The sequence below is a fragment of the Hemitrygon akajei genome, chromosome 14, assembly GCF_048418815.1.
Source record: "Hemitrygon akajei chromosome 14, sHemAka1.3, whole genome shotgun sequence".
Classification (NCBI taxonomy): Eukaryota; Metazoa; Chordata; class Chondrichthyes; order Myliobatiformes; family Dasyatidae; genus Hemitrygon; species Hemitrygon akajei.
In genome coordinates, this window is record NC_133137.1 from 106,270,792 (window position 1) to 106,287,855 (window position 17,064).

General features: G+C 43.4%; 1 protein-coding gene across 1 annotated transcript in view; it reads left to right on the forward strand.

Moving 5' to 3' along the window:
• tnpo3 (transportin 3) overlaps positions 1-16,863 on the forward strand; it is a 70,265-nt gene extending 53,402 nt beyond the window's left edge. Inside the window, exons 22-23 of the mRNA XM_073066882.1 lie at positions 13,833-13,931; positions 15,934-16,863. Coding sequence (XP_072922983.1) covers positions 13,833-13,893 — 61 coding nt within the window. The 3' untranslated portion in view covers positions 13,894-13,931; positions 15,934-16,863. The remainder of the gene's footprint in view (positions 1-13,832; positions 13,932-15,933) is intronic.
• The last annotated feature ends 201 nt before the right edge of the window (positions 16,864-17,064 follow it).

The window sequence follows — 17,064 nt, forward strand, 5'->3', positions numbered from 1 at the left end:
TCAATCCTGGCATTCTCTGCAAGGAGTCTTTACATGCTTCCTTTGGATTGTAGGGCTTTTCTGTGGGTTCTCCCATAGTCCTGAGAGGTACAGAATAGGATAATTGGTCAAGGGTTGCTAGGCTGTGTAGCTCATAGGGCCAGAAGGGCCTGTTGCAAGTTGTATCGCTAACTGACCACATCTTGTTAAAGCAAAGAGTCATCATGAGAAAATGTTGGCAGGTCAGGCTCTATTCTGTAGAGAAAAAATGGATTTCTTGTGTGTCTGCTGTCTAGGAAGTACTTTTAACATTTTTTATTTCTGCATTTGTTCACTTTTGGAATCACGGAGACTTCAGTAGAGTATTTATTTAGTCCAATCTAACTCTAAGAACCTATAGTTTTGTCCCCAAGCCATTTCAAGTCTGAACAGTTCCTTGGCTTGGATCAAGTATCCAGGTTCCATTCTGTTTTGAAATAACTTCCAAGTCACTCAAATCTAGACTGGTTAAAGAGTTTTAAGCAAAGCATCTGAAGTGGAGATTCTAATATTGTCCTTCCTGGAGCCTCTTTTTGTTATCTGGTATTTTACCATGATCAAATTCTGCCATTGCTTAACGTGCACAGAGATAGGGGATAGTATAGGTTGTGGACAGGAATCCTAGGTGTGGGGGTGATCGACATACTGATCACTGAGTCTTTTACTGAGTTAAAGACTCTGACTCTGTTTTTTTTCCCCTACTTGGTGTTCGATCAAGTAGGGATCAACTTGGGAAGGAGGCAGTTAACCTCATCATGCATTGCTGCTTCATCCCAAAACAAAATGGCATCATAGTTTAAAAAAGATTATGTGAATCGTTTCCTCATGGTCTATTTTTTCTTTCTCTTCAACAATAGTCAAAAATGGTAGTAAGTGTGCTCTGATATTACCTCATTTTATATGAGTTTGTGTTTAAACCTAATTTCTCAGGCTTATCCACTTGGCTGTATTAAAACAGGACCTCACCTGTGCTGCGTGAGCTCTTGCAAGAATTCAATTTCTTCTTTAGCACGCTAAGATTTTCTGTACAGTATACTTAGATTTGTGATTGGATTATTTTTATGATTTTTGGATCACTTTATGGACTTTCAATCAATTTGTGTTTATAACCTATTTGCGTATTTATATTTATTGTTCTTTTATTATTATTGTTTCTTATTAATTATGTTTATTTTTGTGCTGCATCAGATCCAGAGTAACAATGACTTAATTCTCCTTTACACTGGCGTACTGGTAATGACCTTAAACAATCATGAATTTATCTTGAATTTTGTGACTGTAAGTGTAAAAGACTTTCTGTCCCTGGCCATTGAACGTATTAAGGAACTGGAGCTGCAGCTTAGAAACATAGAAAATAGGTGCAGGAGTAGGCCATTCGGCCCTTCGAGCCTGCACCGCCATTCAGTATGATCATGGCTGATCATCCAACTCAGAACCCTGTACCTGCTTTCTCTCCATACTCCCTGATCCCTTTAGCCACAAGGGCCATATCTAACTTCCTCTTAAATATAGCCAATGAACCGGCCTCAACTATTTCCTGTGGCAGAGAATTCCACAGATTCACCACTCTCTGTGTGAAGAAGTTTTTCCTCATCTCGGTCCGAAAAGGCTTCCCCATTATCCTTAAACTGTGACCCCTCGTTCTGGACTTCCACAACATCGGAAACAATCTTCCTGCATCTAGCCTGTCCAATCCCTTTAGAATTTTGTACATTTCAATAAGATCCCCCCTCAATCTTCTAAATTCCAGTGAGTATAAGCCTAGTCGATCCAGTCTTTCTTCATATGAAAGTCCCGCCATCCCAGGAATCAATCTGGTGAACCTTCTCTGTACTCCCTCTATGGCAAGAATGTCTTTCCTCAGATTAGGGGACCAAAACTGCACACAATATTCTAGGTGCGGTCTCACCAAGGCCTTGTACAACTGCAGTAGAACCTCCCTGCTCCTGTACTCAAATCCTTTTGCTATGAATGCCAACATAACATTTGCCTTTTTCACTGTCTGCTGTACCTGCATGCCCACCTTCAATGACTGGTGTCTAATGACACCCAGGTCTCGTTGCACCTCCCCTTTTCCTAATCGGCCACCATTCAGATAATAATCTGTTTTCCTGTTCTTGCAACCAAAGTGGATAACCTCACATTTATCCACATTAAATTGCATCTGCCATGAATTTGCCCACTCACCTAACCTATCCAAGTCACCCTGCATCCTCTTAGCATCCTCCTCACAGCTAACACCGCCGCCCAGCTTTGTGTCATCCGCAAACTTGGAGATGCTGCATTTAATTCCCTCGTCTAAATCATTAATATATATGGTAAACAACTGGGGTCCCAGCACTGAGCCTTGCGGTACCCCACTAGTCACTGCCTGCCATTCTGAAAAGGTCCCGTTTACTCCCACTCTTTGCTTCCTGTCTGCCAACCAATTCGTTATCCACCTCAATACCATACCCCCAATACCGTGTGCTTTAAGTTTGCACACTGATCTCCTGTGTGGGACCTCTTCAAAAGCCTTTTGAAAATCTAAATATACCACATCCACTGGCTCTCTCCCATCCACTCTACTAGTTACATCTTCAAAAAATTCTATAAGACTTGTCAGACATGATTTTCCTTTCACAAATCCATGCTGACTTTGTCCGATGATTTCACCTCTTTCCAAATGTGCTGTTATCACATCTTTGATAACCAACTCTAGCAAATTCCCCGGTTTCTCTCTCCCTCCTTATTTAAAAAGTGGGGTTACATTAGCCACCCTCCAATCCTCAGGAACTAATCCAGAATCTAAGGAGTTTTGAAAAATTATCACTAATGCATCCACTATTTCTTGGGCTACTTCCTTAAGCACTCTGGGATTCAGACCATCTGGCCCTGGGGATTTATCTGCCTTTAATGCCTTCAATTTACCTAACACCACTTCCCTATTAACATGTATTTCCCTCACTATTTCCGGAAGATTATTTATGTCCTCCTTAGTGAAGACAGAACCAAAGTAGTTATTCAATTGGTCTGCCATGTCTTTGTTCCCTATGATCAATTCACCTGTTTCTGACTGTAATGAACCTACATTTGTCTTGACCAATCTTTTTCTTTTCACGTATCTATAAAAGCTTTTACAGTCAGTTTTTAATGTTCCCTGCCAGCTTTCTCTCATAATCTTTTTTCCCTTTCCTAATTAAGCCCTTTGTCCTCCTCTGATCTCTGAATTTCTCCCAGTCCTCAGGTGTGCCACTTTTTTTTTGCTAATTTATATGTTTCTTCTTTGGACTTGATACTATCCCTAATTTCCCTTGTCAGCCACGGGTGCACTACCTTCCCTGGTTTATTCTTTTGCCAAACTGGGATGAACAATTGTTGTAGTTCATCCATGCGATCTTTAAATGCTTGCAATTGCATATCCACCGTCAACCCTTTAAGTATCATTTGCCAGTCTATCTTAGCTAATTCATGTCTCATACCTTCAAAGTTACCCTTCTTTAAGTTCAGAACTTCTGTTTCTGAATTAACTATGTCACTCTCCATTTTAATGAAGAATTCCACCATATTATGGTCACTCTTTCCCAAGGGGCCTCGCACGACAAGATTGCTAACTAACCCTTTCTCATTGCTCAATACCCAATCTAGAATGGCCTGCTCTCTAGTTGGTTCCTCGACATTTTGGTTCAGAAAACCATCCCGCATACATTCCAAGAAATCCTCTTCCTCAGCACCCTTACCAATTTGGTTCACCCAATCTATATGTAGATTGAAGTCACCCATTATAACTACTGTTCCTTTCTTGCACGCATTTCTAATTTCCTGTTTAATGCCATCCCCAACCTCACTACTACTGTTAGGTGGCCTGTACACAACTCCCACCAGCGTTTTCTGCCCCTTAGTGTTATGCAGCTCTACCCATATCGATTCCACGTCATCCAGGCTAATGTCCTTCGACTTGATGACCTTTGACTCATACGGGAGAATGAGGAGGTGATAGACAGAAGCTACAAGGAGGCAGTCACCCGGAGGTTGCAGAAGACATGTATATGGGTGGCTGTCAGGAGAAGGAGGGAAAATGCCCATCCAGTGCAAAATACACCTGAGGTCATTTCCTTGAATAATAATATAACTTCAGATACTATTGAGGAGAATGACCTATCGGAGGGAGCCACAGTGATCGGGTTTCTGGCACTGAGTCAGGTGCTGTGGCCAGAAGAACAGAGAGGTGAGAAGGACTGCGACTTTCATAGGCGATTCCTTAGTCAGCCGAACAGAGATAAGGTTCTGTGGGCGCAGTAGAGACACTCGGATGGTATGTTGCCTTTCTGGTGCCAGGATCAGGGATGTCTCAGGTCATGTCCATGGCATTATCAAGGGTGAGGGCGAGCAGCCAGAAGTATTGGCACCAATGATATAGTTAGACAAGGTGAGGAGGTCCTGAAGACAGATTTTAGGGAGCTAGGTAGAAATCTGAGAAACAGGACCTATAGGGTAGTAGTAATCTCTGGTTTGCTGCCTGTGCCACATGTCAGTGAGGGTAAAAATAAGATGATTTGGCAGCTGAATACATAGCTAAGGAACTTATGTAGGGTACAGGGGTTCAAATTTATGGATCATTATGATCTCTTCTGGGGAAGGTATATATCCAAAAGGGATGGGTTACACCTGAACCCAATATCCTTGTGGGCATGTTGGCTAGAGTTGTTCGGGTGGGTTTAACCTAACTTGCTGCAAGCTTGAGTGCTTGTGAATGGCACTGATGCTTTTATGCTGGTGGGGGGTGGGGAGAGGTCGTTGTCTTGCTTGTGCGTGGGAGGGAGGGGCTGGGTGATTGGGGTTCTAACGTTTTAACTGTTATTCATCTTTGGGGTACTCCTGTTTTCGTGGATGTTTGCGAAGAAAAAGAATTTCAGGATGTATACATTTCTACATATTGTATACATTTCTCTGATGTTAAACGTACCTATTGAAACTTGGCAGGGGAATGGGAACTGGTGTGATAGTGCTGAGGATGATGTAGTTGGGTTACAAACAGAGGCAATGTGTAGTGAGACTCCTAGCCAGGAGAAGCTGATGATAGTGCAAAATTACAGTCAATGGGATGAGTTGCAATGCGAAGGCGGACAAAATCAAAAAGGGTAAATACAGGACTAAAAATGTTACATCTGAATGCATGCAATATACGGAATAAGGTCAATGAACTTGTAGCACAGTTACAGACTGGCAGACATGATGTAGGCATTGGATCATGGCTGAAAGAAGATTATAGCTGGGAGATTAATGTTCAAGGATGCACATTGTATCGAAAGGTTAGGCAGGAAGGTAGTGCCTAAAAAAAAATTGAAATGAAATCGTTAGAGGTGACATAGAGTGGGAAGCTGTTGAATCGTGGATAGATCTAAAGAACTGCAAGGGTAAAAAGACACAGATGGGAGTTGTATATAGACCCTCAAATAGTAGTAAGGATGTGGCCTACAAATTACAATGGGAAATAGAAAATGCATGCCAAAAGGGCAATGTTACAATAGTCATGGGGGAATTCAATATGTAGGTAGTTAGAGAAAATTGGATTGGTGCTAGTTTACTGGAGGGGGAATTTCTAGAGTGCCTACGAGATGGTTTTTTAGAGCAGCTGCTGGTTGAGCCCATTAGAGGATCAGCTATTCTGGATTGGGTGTTGTGCAATGAACCAGAATTGATTTGAGTGTTTAAGGTAAAAGAACACTTAGAGGAAAGTGATCATAATATGATTGAATTCACCCTGAAATTTGAGAAGGAGAAGCTAAAGTCAGATGTATCAGTATTAGAATGGAGTAAAGGGAATTACGGAGACATGAGACAGGAGTTGGACAGAATTGATTGGAAAAGGACACTGGCAGGATGATGGCAGAGCCACAATGGCTGGAATTTCTGGAAGTAATTCAGAAGGCACAGGATATATACATTCCAAAGAGAAAGAAGGCAAGATGACACAACCATGGCTAACAAGGATAGTTGAGGCCAACATAAAGTCAAAGAAGTTAGACCATAGAGCAAAAATTAGAAGTTAGAGGATTGGGAGGCTTTTAAGTACCAACAGAAGGCAACTAAAAAGTCATTTAAAAAGGTAAAGATGGAATGTGAAAGTAAGCCAGGCAATAATATTAAAGAGGATAACAAAGTTTCTTCAGATAGGTAAAGTGTAAAAGAGATGAGAGTGGATATCAGACCGCTGGAAAACAATGCTGGAGAGGTAGTAATGGGGGACAAGGAAATGGTGGATAAACTGAATAAGTATTTTGCATCAGTCTTCACTCACTGTACAATGCACTAGCAGTATGGTGGAAGTACCAGGTGTTAAGGATCATGATGTGTATGAAGTTACCATTACTAGGGAGAAGGTTCTTGGGAAACTGAAAGGTCTAAAGGGAGGTAAGTCACCTGGATCAGATAGTTTACACCCCAGTGTTCTAAAAGAGGTGACTGAGGAGATTGTGGAGGCATTAGTAATGATCTTTCCAGAATCAGTAGATTCGGGAATGGTTATGGAAGACTGGAAAATTGAAAATGTCACTTCACTCTTCAAGAAGGGAGAGAGGCAGAAGAAAGGAAAAGACCTCAGTGGTTGGGAAGATGTTGGAGTCAATTGTTAAGGATGTGGTTTTGGGGTACTTCGAGGCACATGATAAAGTAGGCCATATTCAGCATGGTTTCCTCGAAGGAAAGTCTTCCCTTACAAATCTGTTGGAATTTTTTGAACATATAGCAAGCAGGAGAGACACAGGAGAATCAGATGATGTTGTGTACTTGCATTTTTCAGAGGGCCTTTGACAAGGTGCCAAACATGACGCTGCTTAACAAGCCGCAAGCCCATAGTATTACAGGAACGATTCTAGCATGGATAAAGCAGTGGCTGATCGGCAGGAGGCAAAGAGTGGGGATAAAGGGAGCCTTTTCTAGTTGGCTGCTAGTGACTAGTGGTATTCCACAGGGGTCTGTGTTGGGAGCATTTTCTTTTTATGTTATATGCCATTGATTTGGGCTTTGTTGCAAAATGTGCAGACAATACAAAGGTGGGTGGAGGCGCAGGTAGGTTTGAGAAAATAGGCTACAGAAGATTTGCAGAATGGGCAGAGGAATAGCAGATGGAACACAGTGTGGGAAAGTGTATGGTCATGCACTGGCAGAAGAAATGAAAGGGTTGACTATTTTCTAAATGGAGAGAAATTACAAAAATCTGAGGTGCAAATGGATTTGGAATCCTGCTGCAGGATTCCTTAAAGGTTAATTTGCCAGTTGAGTCTGTGATGAGGAAGGCAAATGAATTTTACTTTGTATTTTTGTACTTTGTACATATGTCCACAAGTACGTCCATGATTCTCCTTTCGTTTTCCTAAAGGAGTCAATTAACCTGTCAGCTGGCATGTGTTTGGAATGTGGGAAAAACCAGGCCACCACAGGGAGAAATGCACACTCCACACAGACAGACAGACAGACACTGATACACACACCACCAGAGGTCAGGTGGCTGGAGGGCTGAGGTAGCTGAACAACCTGCACTCAGTTAATGTCAATCCATTAGTAGCTGGAGTAGGTCTTTTGCATAAGGAGGCCTGAATTAGCCAGCACTCCTTACTAATAATCACTGCTGAAGTGATAGTGTGTGTGTGTGCAGAGTCCGATTCTGATGGGCTGCCATCTCTTGCAAATGAAGAGTGGCTGTAAGGCATCTATAAGTCCTCCTGTTCCCACCAAGTGTCAACACACACACAGACTTGAAGGGTGGCATGGTGGCACACTTCATAGTGCCAGTCATCGCTGACTGGGGTTCAGTTCCTGCTGCTTGTCTGTAAGCAGTTTGTATGTTTTCCTGTGGCCATGTGGATTTCCTCCAGATGGTCTAGTTCCCCCCAAAGATATAATACAGACAGACATACTTTATTGATCCCAAGGGAAATTGGGTTTTGTTACAGCCGCGCCAACCTAGAATTATGTAGAAATATAGCAATATAAAACCATAAATAATTTTTTTTAAAAATAAGTTAATCATGCCAAGTTGAAATAAGTCCAGGACCAGCCTATTGGCTCAGGGTGTCTGACACTCCGAGGGAGGAGTTGTAAAGTTTGATGGCCACAGGCAGGAATGACTTCCTATGATGCTCAGAGTTACATCCTGGTGGAATGAGTCTCTGGCTGAATGTACTCCTGTGCCTAACCAGTACATTAAGGAGTGGATGGGAGTCATTGTCCAAGATGGCATGCAACTTGGACAGCATCCTCTTTTCAGACACCACCGTCAGAGAGTTCAGTTCCACCCCCACAGCATCACTGGCCTTACGAATGAGTTTGTTGATTCTGTTGGTGTCTGTTACCCTCAGCCTGCTGCCCCAGCACACAACAGCAAACATGATAGCACTGGCCACCACAGCCTCATAGAACATCCTCGGCATCGTCCGGCAGATGTTAAAGGACCTCAGTCTCCTCAGGAAGTAGAGACGGCTCTGACCCTTCTTGTAGACAGCCTCAGTGTTCTTTGACCAGTCCAATTTATTGTCAATTTGTATCCCCAGGTTTTTATAATCCTCCACCATGTCCACACTGACCCCTTGGATGGAAACAGGGGTCACCGGTGCCTTAGCCCTCATCAGGTCCACCACCAGCTCCTTAGTCTTTTTCACATTAAGCTGCAGATGATTCTGCTCGCACCATGTGACAAAGTTTCCCACCGTAGCCCTGTACTCAGCCTCATCTCCCTTGCTGTTGCATCCAACTATGGCAGAGTCATCAGAAAACTTCTGAAGATGGCAAGACTGTGCAGTAGTTGAAGTCCGAGGTGTAGATGGTGAAGAGAAATGTTAAGGTTGGTGAGTTGTGGGCATGCTATATTGGCGCAGGAAGTGTGGTGACGCTTGTAGGCTGTCCTTAGTGCAATCCTTGATGATTTAATACATTTCACTGTATGTTTTGATGTACATATGCATATAAAGATACACTTATCTTTTAAAAAATTGGGAGTTTATTCGGCAAGGATTTACAAAGAGTACTACACAGGATTGGAAAAAGCTGCAGAAAGTTGTAAACTCAGCCAGCTCCTTCATGGGCACTAGCCTCCCCAGCATCCAGGACACCTTCATAAGGTGATGCCTCAAAAAGGCAGCATCCATCATTAAGGACCCCAGTCACCAAAGTCATGCCCTCTTCTCGTTGTTCCCATCTAGGAGGAGATACAGGAGCCTGAAGATACACACTTAATGTAATGGGAGCAGCTTCTTCCATTCTGTCATCAGATTTCTGAATGGACAATGAATCTATAAGCACCTCCTCAGTACTTTTCCCTCTCTTTTTGCACTACTTATTTCATGTAATTTTCTTTTTTATATTTACCTTTTGTAATTTATAGCTTATTATTATGTATTGCAATGTACACCTGCCGCAATGCAACAAATTTCATGACAAAATTTGGAGCAAGAAGGCTGTGAGTGAACTGCTGATTTTTTGGAGCGAAGGAAGTTTTTTACGACTTGGGAAAGAGAGGCGAGACTGAGCAGGCGCATGACGTCAGCCAATAGAGTGTGAAAGGTTTAAAAAGAAGACCACCCTATCCAGCGGGCAGCGAAGTGAGAGGCAATAGAGTGACAGGGCTTTGGCTGAACGGGCTTAGACGGTAACGGGACGGGGCGAGGTAGGAAGTATGTGTGTGAGGCCAGTTCTCTGTGCTCAGTGTCAGATGTGGAGGGGCCTGGAGTCTCCCAGACGGCCATATCTGCACCAGGTGTGTCGAGCTGCAGCTCCTGAGGGACCAGGTTAGGGAACTAGAGATGCAGCTCGATGACCTTCGTCTGGTCAGGGAGAGTGAGGAGGTGATAGAGAGGAGTTACAGGCAGGTGGTCACACCGGAACCACGGGAGACAGTCAAGTGGGTCACAGTCAGAAGGGGGAAGGGGAAGAGTCAGGTACTAGAGGGTATCCCTGTGGCTGTACCCCTTGACAATAAGTACTCCTGTTTGAGTACTATTGGAGGGGACAGCCTACCCAGGGGAAGCGGCAGTGGCCATGCCTCTGGCACAGAGTCTGGCCCTGTGGCTCAGAAGGGTAGGGAAGGGAAGAGGAAGGTAGTAATGATAGGGGATTCTACAGTTAGGGGGTCAGACAAGCGATTCTGTGGATGCAGGAAAGAAACTCGGATGGTAGTTTGCCTCCCAGGTGCCAGGGTCCGGGGTGTTTCGGATCGCGTCCAAGATATCCTGTGGTGGGAGGGAGAACAGCCGGAGGTTGTGGTACATATTGGTACCAATGACATAGGTAGGAAAAGGGAAGAGGTTCTGAAAAAAGACTACAGGGAGTTAGGAAGGAAGTTGAGAAGCAGGACCGCAAAGGTAGTAATCTCGGGATTACTGCCTGTGCCACACGACAGTGAGAATAGGAATAGGATGAGGTGGAGGATAAATGCGTGGCTGAGGAATTGGAGCAGGGAGCCGGGATTCAGATTTCTGGTTAAGTGGGACCTCTTTTGAGGCAGGTGTGACCTGTACAAAAAGGACGGGTTGCACTTGATCCCAGGGGGACCAATATCCTGGCAGGGAGGTTTGCTAAGGCAACTGGGGAGACTTTAAACTAGAATTGTTGGGGGGTGGGAACCGAAGTGAAGAGACTGGGGAAGAGGAGGTTAGCTCACAAATAGAGAAAGCTTGTAGACAGTGCGAGAGGGAGGATAGGCAGGTGATAGAGAAGGGACATGCTCAGGCCGAAGGCTTGAGATGTGTCTGTTTTAATGCAAGGAGTGTTGTGAACAAAGCGGATGAGCTTAGAGAATGGATCAGTACTTGGAGATATGATGTGGTGGCCATTACAGAGACTTGGATGGCTCAGGGACAGGATTGGTTACTTCAAGTGCTGGGTTTTAGATGTTTCAGAAAGGACAGGGAGGGAGGCAAAAGAGGTGGGGACATGGCACTGTTGGTCAGAGATAGTGTCACAGCTGCAGAAAAGTTGGACACCATGGAGGGATTGTCTACGGAGTCTCTATGGGTGGAGGTTAGGAACAGGAACGGGTCAATAACTTTACTGGGTGTATTTTATAGGCAGCCTAATAGTAACAGGGATATCGAGGAGCAGATAGGGAAACAGATCCTGGAAAGGTGTAATAATAACAGAGTTGTCATGATGGGAGATTTTAATTTCCCAAATATCGATTGGCATCTCCCTAGAGCAAGGGGTTTAGATGGGGTGGAGTTTGTTAGGTGTGTTCAGGAAGGTTTCTTGACACAGTATGTAGACACAAGAGGAGAGGCTGTACTTGGTTTGGTATTGGGAAATGAACCTGGTCAGCTGTCAGATCTCACAATGGGAGAACATTTTGGAGATGGTGATCATAATTCTATCTCCTTTACAATAGTATTGGAGAGAGATAGGAACAGACAAGTTAGCAAGGTGTTTAATTGGAGTAAGGGGAACTATGAGGCCATCAGGCAGGAAATTGGAAGCGTAAATTGGAAACAGATGTTCTCAGGGAAAAGTACAGAAGAAATATGGCAAATATTCAGGGGATATTTGTGTAGAGTTCTGTCTAGGTACGTTCCAATGAGACGGGGAAGTTATGGGAGGGTACAGGAACTGTGGTGTACAAAGGCTGTAATAAATCTAGTCAAGAAGAAAAGAAAAGCTTACAAAAGGTTCAGAGAGCTAGGTAATGTTAGAGATCTAGAAATTTATAAGGCTACTAGGAAGGAGCTTAAGAAGGAAATTAGGAGAGCCAGAAGAGGCCATGAGAAGGCCTTGGCGGGGAGAATTAAGGAAAACCCCAAGGCATTCCACAAGTATCTGAAGAGCAAGAGGATAAGACGTGAAAGAATAGGACCCATCAAGTGTGACAGTGGGAAAGTGTGTATGGAACCAGAGGAAATAGCAGAGGTACTTAATGAATACTTCAGTATTCACTATGGAAAAGGATCTTAGTGATTGTTGTGATAACTGGCAGCAGACTGATAAGCTTGAACGTGTAGATATTAAGAAAGAGGATGTGCTGGAGCTTTTGGAAAGCATCAAGTTGGATAAGTCGCCGGGACCGGATGAGATGTACCCCAGGCTATTGTGGGAGGCGAGGGAGCAGATTGCTGAGCCTCTGGCGATGATCTTTGCATCATCAATGGGGACGGGAGAGGTTCCGGAGGATTGGAGGGCTACAGATGTTGTTCCTTTATTCAAGAAAGGGAGTAGAGCTAGCCCAGAAAATTATAGACCAGTGAGCCTTACCTCAGTGGTTGGTAAGTTGATGGAGAAGATCCTGAGAGGCAGGATTTATGAACATTTGGAGAGGTATAATATGAATAGGAGTAGTCAGCATGGGATCCAAGGGGACATTGTTTTGTGGATCCAGAACTAGCTTGCCCACAGAAGGCAAAGAATGGTTGTAGATGGGTCATATTCTGCATGGAGGTCGGATACCATTGGAGTGCCTCAGGGATTTGTTCTGGGACCTTTACTCTTCGTGATTTTTATAAACAACCTGGGTGAGGAAGTAGAGGGATGGGTTAGCGAGTTTGCTAATGACACAAAGGTTGGAGGTGTTGTGGATAGTGTGGAGGGCTGTTAGAGGTTACAACGGGACATTGATAGGGTGCAAAACTGGGCTGAGAAGTGGCAGATGGAGTTCAACCCAGCTAAGTGTGAAGTGGCTCATTGTGGTAGGTCAAATATGATGGCAGAATATAGTATTAATGGTAAGACTCTTGGCAGTGTGGAGGATCAGAGGGATCTTGGGGTCCGAGTCCATAGGACGCTCAAAGCAGCTGCACAGGTTGACTCTGGTTAAGAAGGCATATGGTGTGTTGGCCTTCATCAATCGTGGAGTTGAATTTAGGAGCCAAGAGGTAATGTTGCAGCTATATAGGACCCTGGTCAGACCCCACTTGGAGTACTGTGCTCAGTTCTGGTCGCCTCACTACAGGAAAGATGTGGAAACCATAGAAAGGGTGCAGAGGAGATTTACAAGGATGTTGCCTGGATTGAGGAGCATGCCTTATGAGAATAGGTTGAGTGATCTCGGCCTTTTCTCCTTGGAGTGAATGAGGATGAGAGGTGACCTGATAGAGGTGTACATGATGATGAGAGGTATTGATCATGTGGATAGTCAAGAGGCTTTTTCCCAGGGCTGAAATGGCTGCCACAAGAGGACACAGGTATAAGGTGCTGGGGAGTAGGTACAGAGGAGATGTCAGGAGTTAAGTTTTTCACTCAGAGTGTGGTGAGTGCGTGGAATGGGCTGCCAGCAACAGTGGTGGAGGCGGATACGATAGGGTCTTTTAAGAGGCTTTTAGATGGGTACATGGAGTTTAGTAAAATAGAGGGCTATAGGTAAGCCTAGTAATTTCTAAGGTAGGGACATGTTCGGCACAGCTTTGTGGGCCAAAGGGTCTGTATTGTGCTGTAGGTTTTCTATGTTTCTATATGCTGATATTAACTCTGATTCTGATTTTGAAATGGTTCTTTTTTGTTAAATGAAAACAATAATCTGCTTAGGCAGTGGACAGTGAGCAGTTGATCCCTATTATGAGTACGTCTCTGGAGATTTGTTCACCTGAAAGGACTGAAATTAGATGCCTGCCTTTATTGGCTGTTATTCAAGGTGGAAGAATACCTTTGACACACTTTCATACAACTTTGTGTATTTGTTATCAAGTTTATATTTTACTTGAGTTTCAGCGGTCTCTGAGGTGCAGTATGATCATTCATTGTATGAGATTGGATAAAAGGAACATTAATCCAAAGGACCATGTTGATTTGGTCTAGGGTATGGAAATTTGATTGACCCAGTGCTCTGACACTTTTTAATGTATTACTTGCACCTCTTGCAGTGCTGATGAATGCAAAAAGGTTTGCTGGGCTTTGAGAGATTTCACACGCCTCTTCCGATAGCTGTGTTCATAAATCCATGACTTGCATCAGTCTCCCAGGTAAGGACTGGCTCATTATCTACAAATGCTTGGAATCAACTAGAGCAGGGGTTCCTAACATTTTTATGCCAAAAGCTGATGCCATTAATCAAGGGCTCTGTAGACCCTGATTGGGAACTCCTGAACTAGAAGTAGTAATGTATCCTGTAAAACCTTATAATTGAAGGTCTAGTAAAATGTGTTTCTCTGTTTCAGGAGTATGGGGTTAGTGCTCTAATTTGGCCCTCTGCTTCTCATAAAAATAAATTAGTCCATGTGTTCAATATACTGAATTTCCCAAATGTGAGCGCTGAATTGGAGTTGTGGTACGACATTGGAATGGGGTGGGGGAGACTAGGCTGAAGATGCAGGAGAGGGCAACTGGGTTCATACAATGCACTTTCCCTCTTTGCTGTTCGAAGCTATAATGCCTTTCATACTTAATTTGCTTCTTCCTCTCTTCCTTCCTCATTATCCTATTAAAAGTGTCACATGCTATTCACGTTCAATGTCCAAGTGCATCCTATATCCTGTTGAGGTTTACGAGATTGCCTGCAAGAACAGGCTATGCTGAGTGGTGTTTCACTTCAAACCTTGTCAGCCTGTTGACCAGTAGGACCGGACCATTCGAGTGTCATTTTTGTTAGGGTAGTGAAAAGTGGATTTGAAATGTTGTGTAGCTGAGACATTGAGTATAGGACTTGAAACTGTACAAAGACATTTGTTAGGACTGCACTTTTTCCCAAGGCAGGGGAATTTAGAACTGGAGGGCATTGGTTTAAGATGAGAGGAAAGGAATTCGAAGGTGAAATGAGGGGTAGGTTTTTCTAAATTTCTGGAAATTGCTGCTGGACAAGGTGGTTGATGCAGATACAGTTACAATACTTAAAAAGTGTTTTGGATAGGAAAGACATAAGCAATCCAGGCCCAATGAGGGCAGATGGGATTAGTGTAACTGGGCATCATGGAGCAGGTGGGCTAAAGAGGCCTGTTTCTGTAGTGTTCAGCACATTCAGTACAGGTTGATGGAATGTGAAATTTTAAAAAGGGAAAAAGAAGTAACCCATAATGATAGGCCTGTCAAGTTAATCCTGGTGGTAGGAAAAATATTAGAAAAATTCTAAGTAATGCTATTTCGTATGATTTAGAAAATTGAGGCATACAGTTTTGGTTTAAGATTATGGGTGTTCTTGAGGACAATACTGTTTTTGAAGAGGTACCAAGAAATATAGGCATTGTATGCTGGATTTCATTGACACTTTTGACACGATTTTACATCAGAAAAGAGCCATGGAATCCAAAGAAAGTGGTTGTTAGCTCGGAAGTTCACTGGATGGCAGCAAGTATGAAATTGTGTTGGTTACGTTTAACTATTAGGCCTTGTATCTTTGGGTTCCAGAAGTAGGCTGCCTCTAGGTTGGCACGAATGACCCAGCTGCCCAGAATGTTCATCCAGTACCAAGAATGTCTTTTCACCAAGTTGGTATGGAGGAATTCAATAACTTTGTTAGACTGAAAGAATTTGAATTTGTTTCATTGGGTGAAGTACAGAAAAGCATAGTCTGCTCAGATCTTAGAGGAATACCATCTTGCTGTGCTGTTCCCCTTTCTCCCCTCAGGCTAACCTCCTGTCACTCCATCTTGTGATGTCGTCCTGGAGAAAATTCCAATGTCCTTGTTGTGACTGAAAGCTATCTACTGGTGATCCCTTCTCACTCCCCATCCCACCCAAGGCCAGGCCTTTCCGTATTTGGTGCTTTCCGTTTCCCCACCCTCTGTTACTAGTATTTTGAGGAGTGATGTGCAAACATGTTCTTTTGAATATGTTGTTGTATAGTGAGGCCAAATTGGGCTGTTCACAATGTCACATTCCATCTTTCTTCCAATGAACATCCCCTCTAAATGTGTGGAGTTCATCTTATCCATAACCAGCATTATTAACTTTTTCTTAGAATTTTGTTCTCAGCAGTTTTTGTAAAATCGACCAGAAATTGTTCAAAGTGTTCACTTATTCTTTCCACAGAGGACCGTATCTCAAACAGACAGACTGGAAATGCAAATATTAAGAAACTATCCGCCATGGCTGGGTACCAGCAAGAGCAAATAGGGCAAACAATTATAAGCAGAGGTCGGTAACCTGCGCGAGAAGTGCCAAACACCCTACTGCATAACGCCACATGGCTGGAGCTTCCCTGGCATTGTGCATCAGGGCATGCAAAGGGAAGTCCAGGGTTTGATTTCCCCTCCCCAGCTTCAAGATGGCCTCAACAGAGGAACAACAGCATGAATGAACAACTGCCAAATCGACGGGCAGTCGAAATTCAGTTGCTTTGAGCTTGTATGTAAAAGGGACGATCTGGAATAAACCAGCTGTTAATCCACCAGAGTTCCTTCAGGGAGGAGGTTTTTTTTTTGGTTTTTGTTTGGTGGGGTGGGAAGAGGGCAGGGGAGTTTACTGTGCACAGCACAAGAGACTTTCTTAATGACTTTTAAAATGAAAATTATCTTTAGTGTTCCTGATGAACAGACAAAGGACAATATTGGCTGTGTAACTCCAGCTGTGAGACAGTTTAAAAATACTGGGAAGAATGTTAGTTTTAAATGAAAACACAAAATCCAAAATTCCTAAGGTGGAGTCATGGATCTCTGGGACGTGGAGTTGTGGATTTGAGCCCAACCTTTAGCAGAATGTGGGGAAAGGAGGATATGCAGAGGTTTTACCACAATAACTTTGAAGATTGCTAACACGACTGAACAACAGGTCAAGACAAACAGTGAGTGATAACATGAGTGGGCGCTGTCTGTTTTATAGCAGAGTCCTGTACTCGGACTGTGCTGTCAGGCTGGCTGGGAGGAATGGAATCCCAGAGGTGGGTGAAGATTTGAGCGTGTGCAAATGCTGTTCCGTCTGGTGTTGTAGCCATCTCGAGAACAATTAAAAAAAAATAATAAATCCCGTGTGTCTTTTTTTTTACAATGTAAGTTCAGAAACTCGTGGTTTGTGCAGAATTAACACCCAAGCAATTCTTTCTGTTGCTTTCTCTTAGACTGCCTAGTCTTAAATTTTGAAAACAATGTGCCTCAGCTAATTGTTTCACACCATTGTTTGGGGAAAGAAGTTAATCTTGCCAACATAACAAGGAGCATCTGAGCA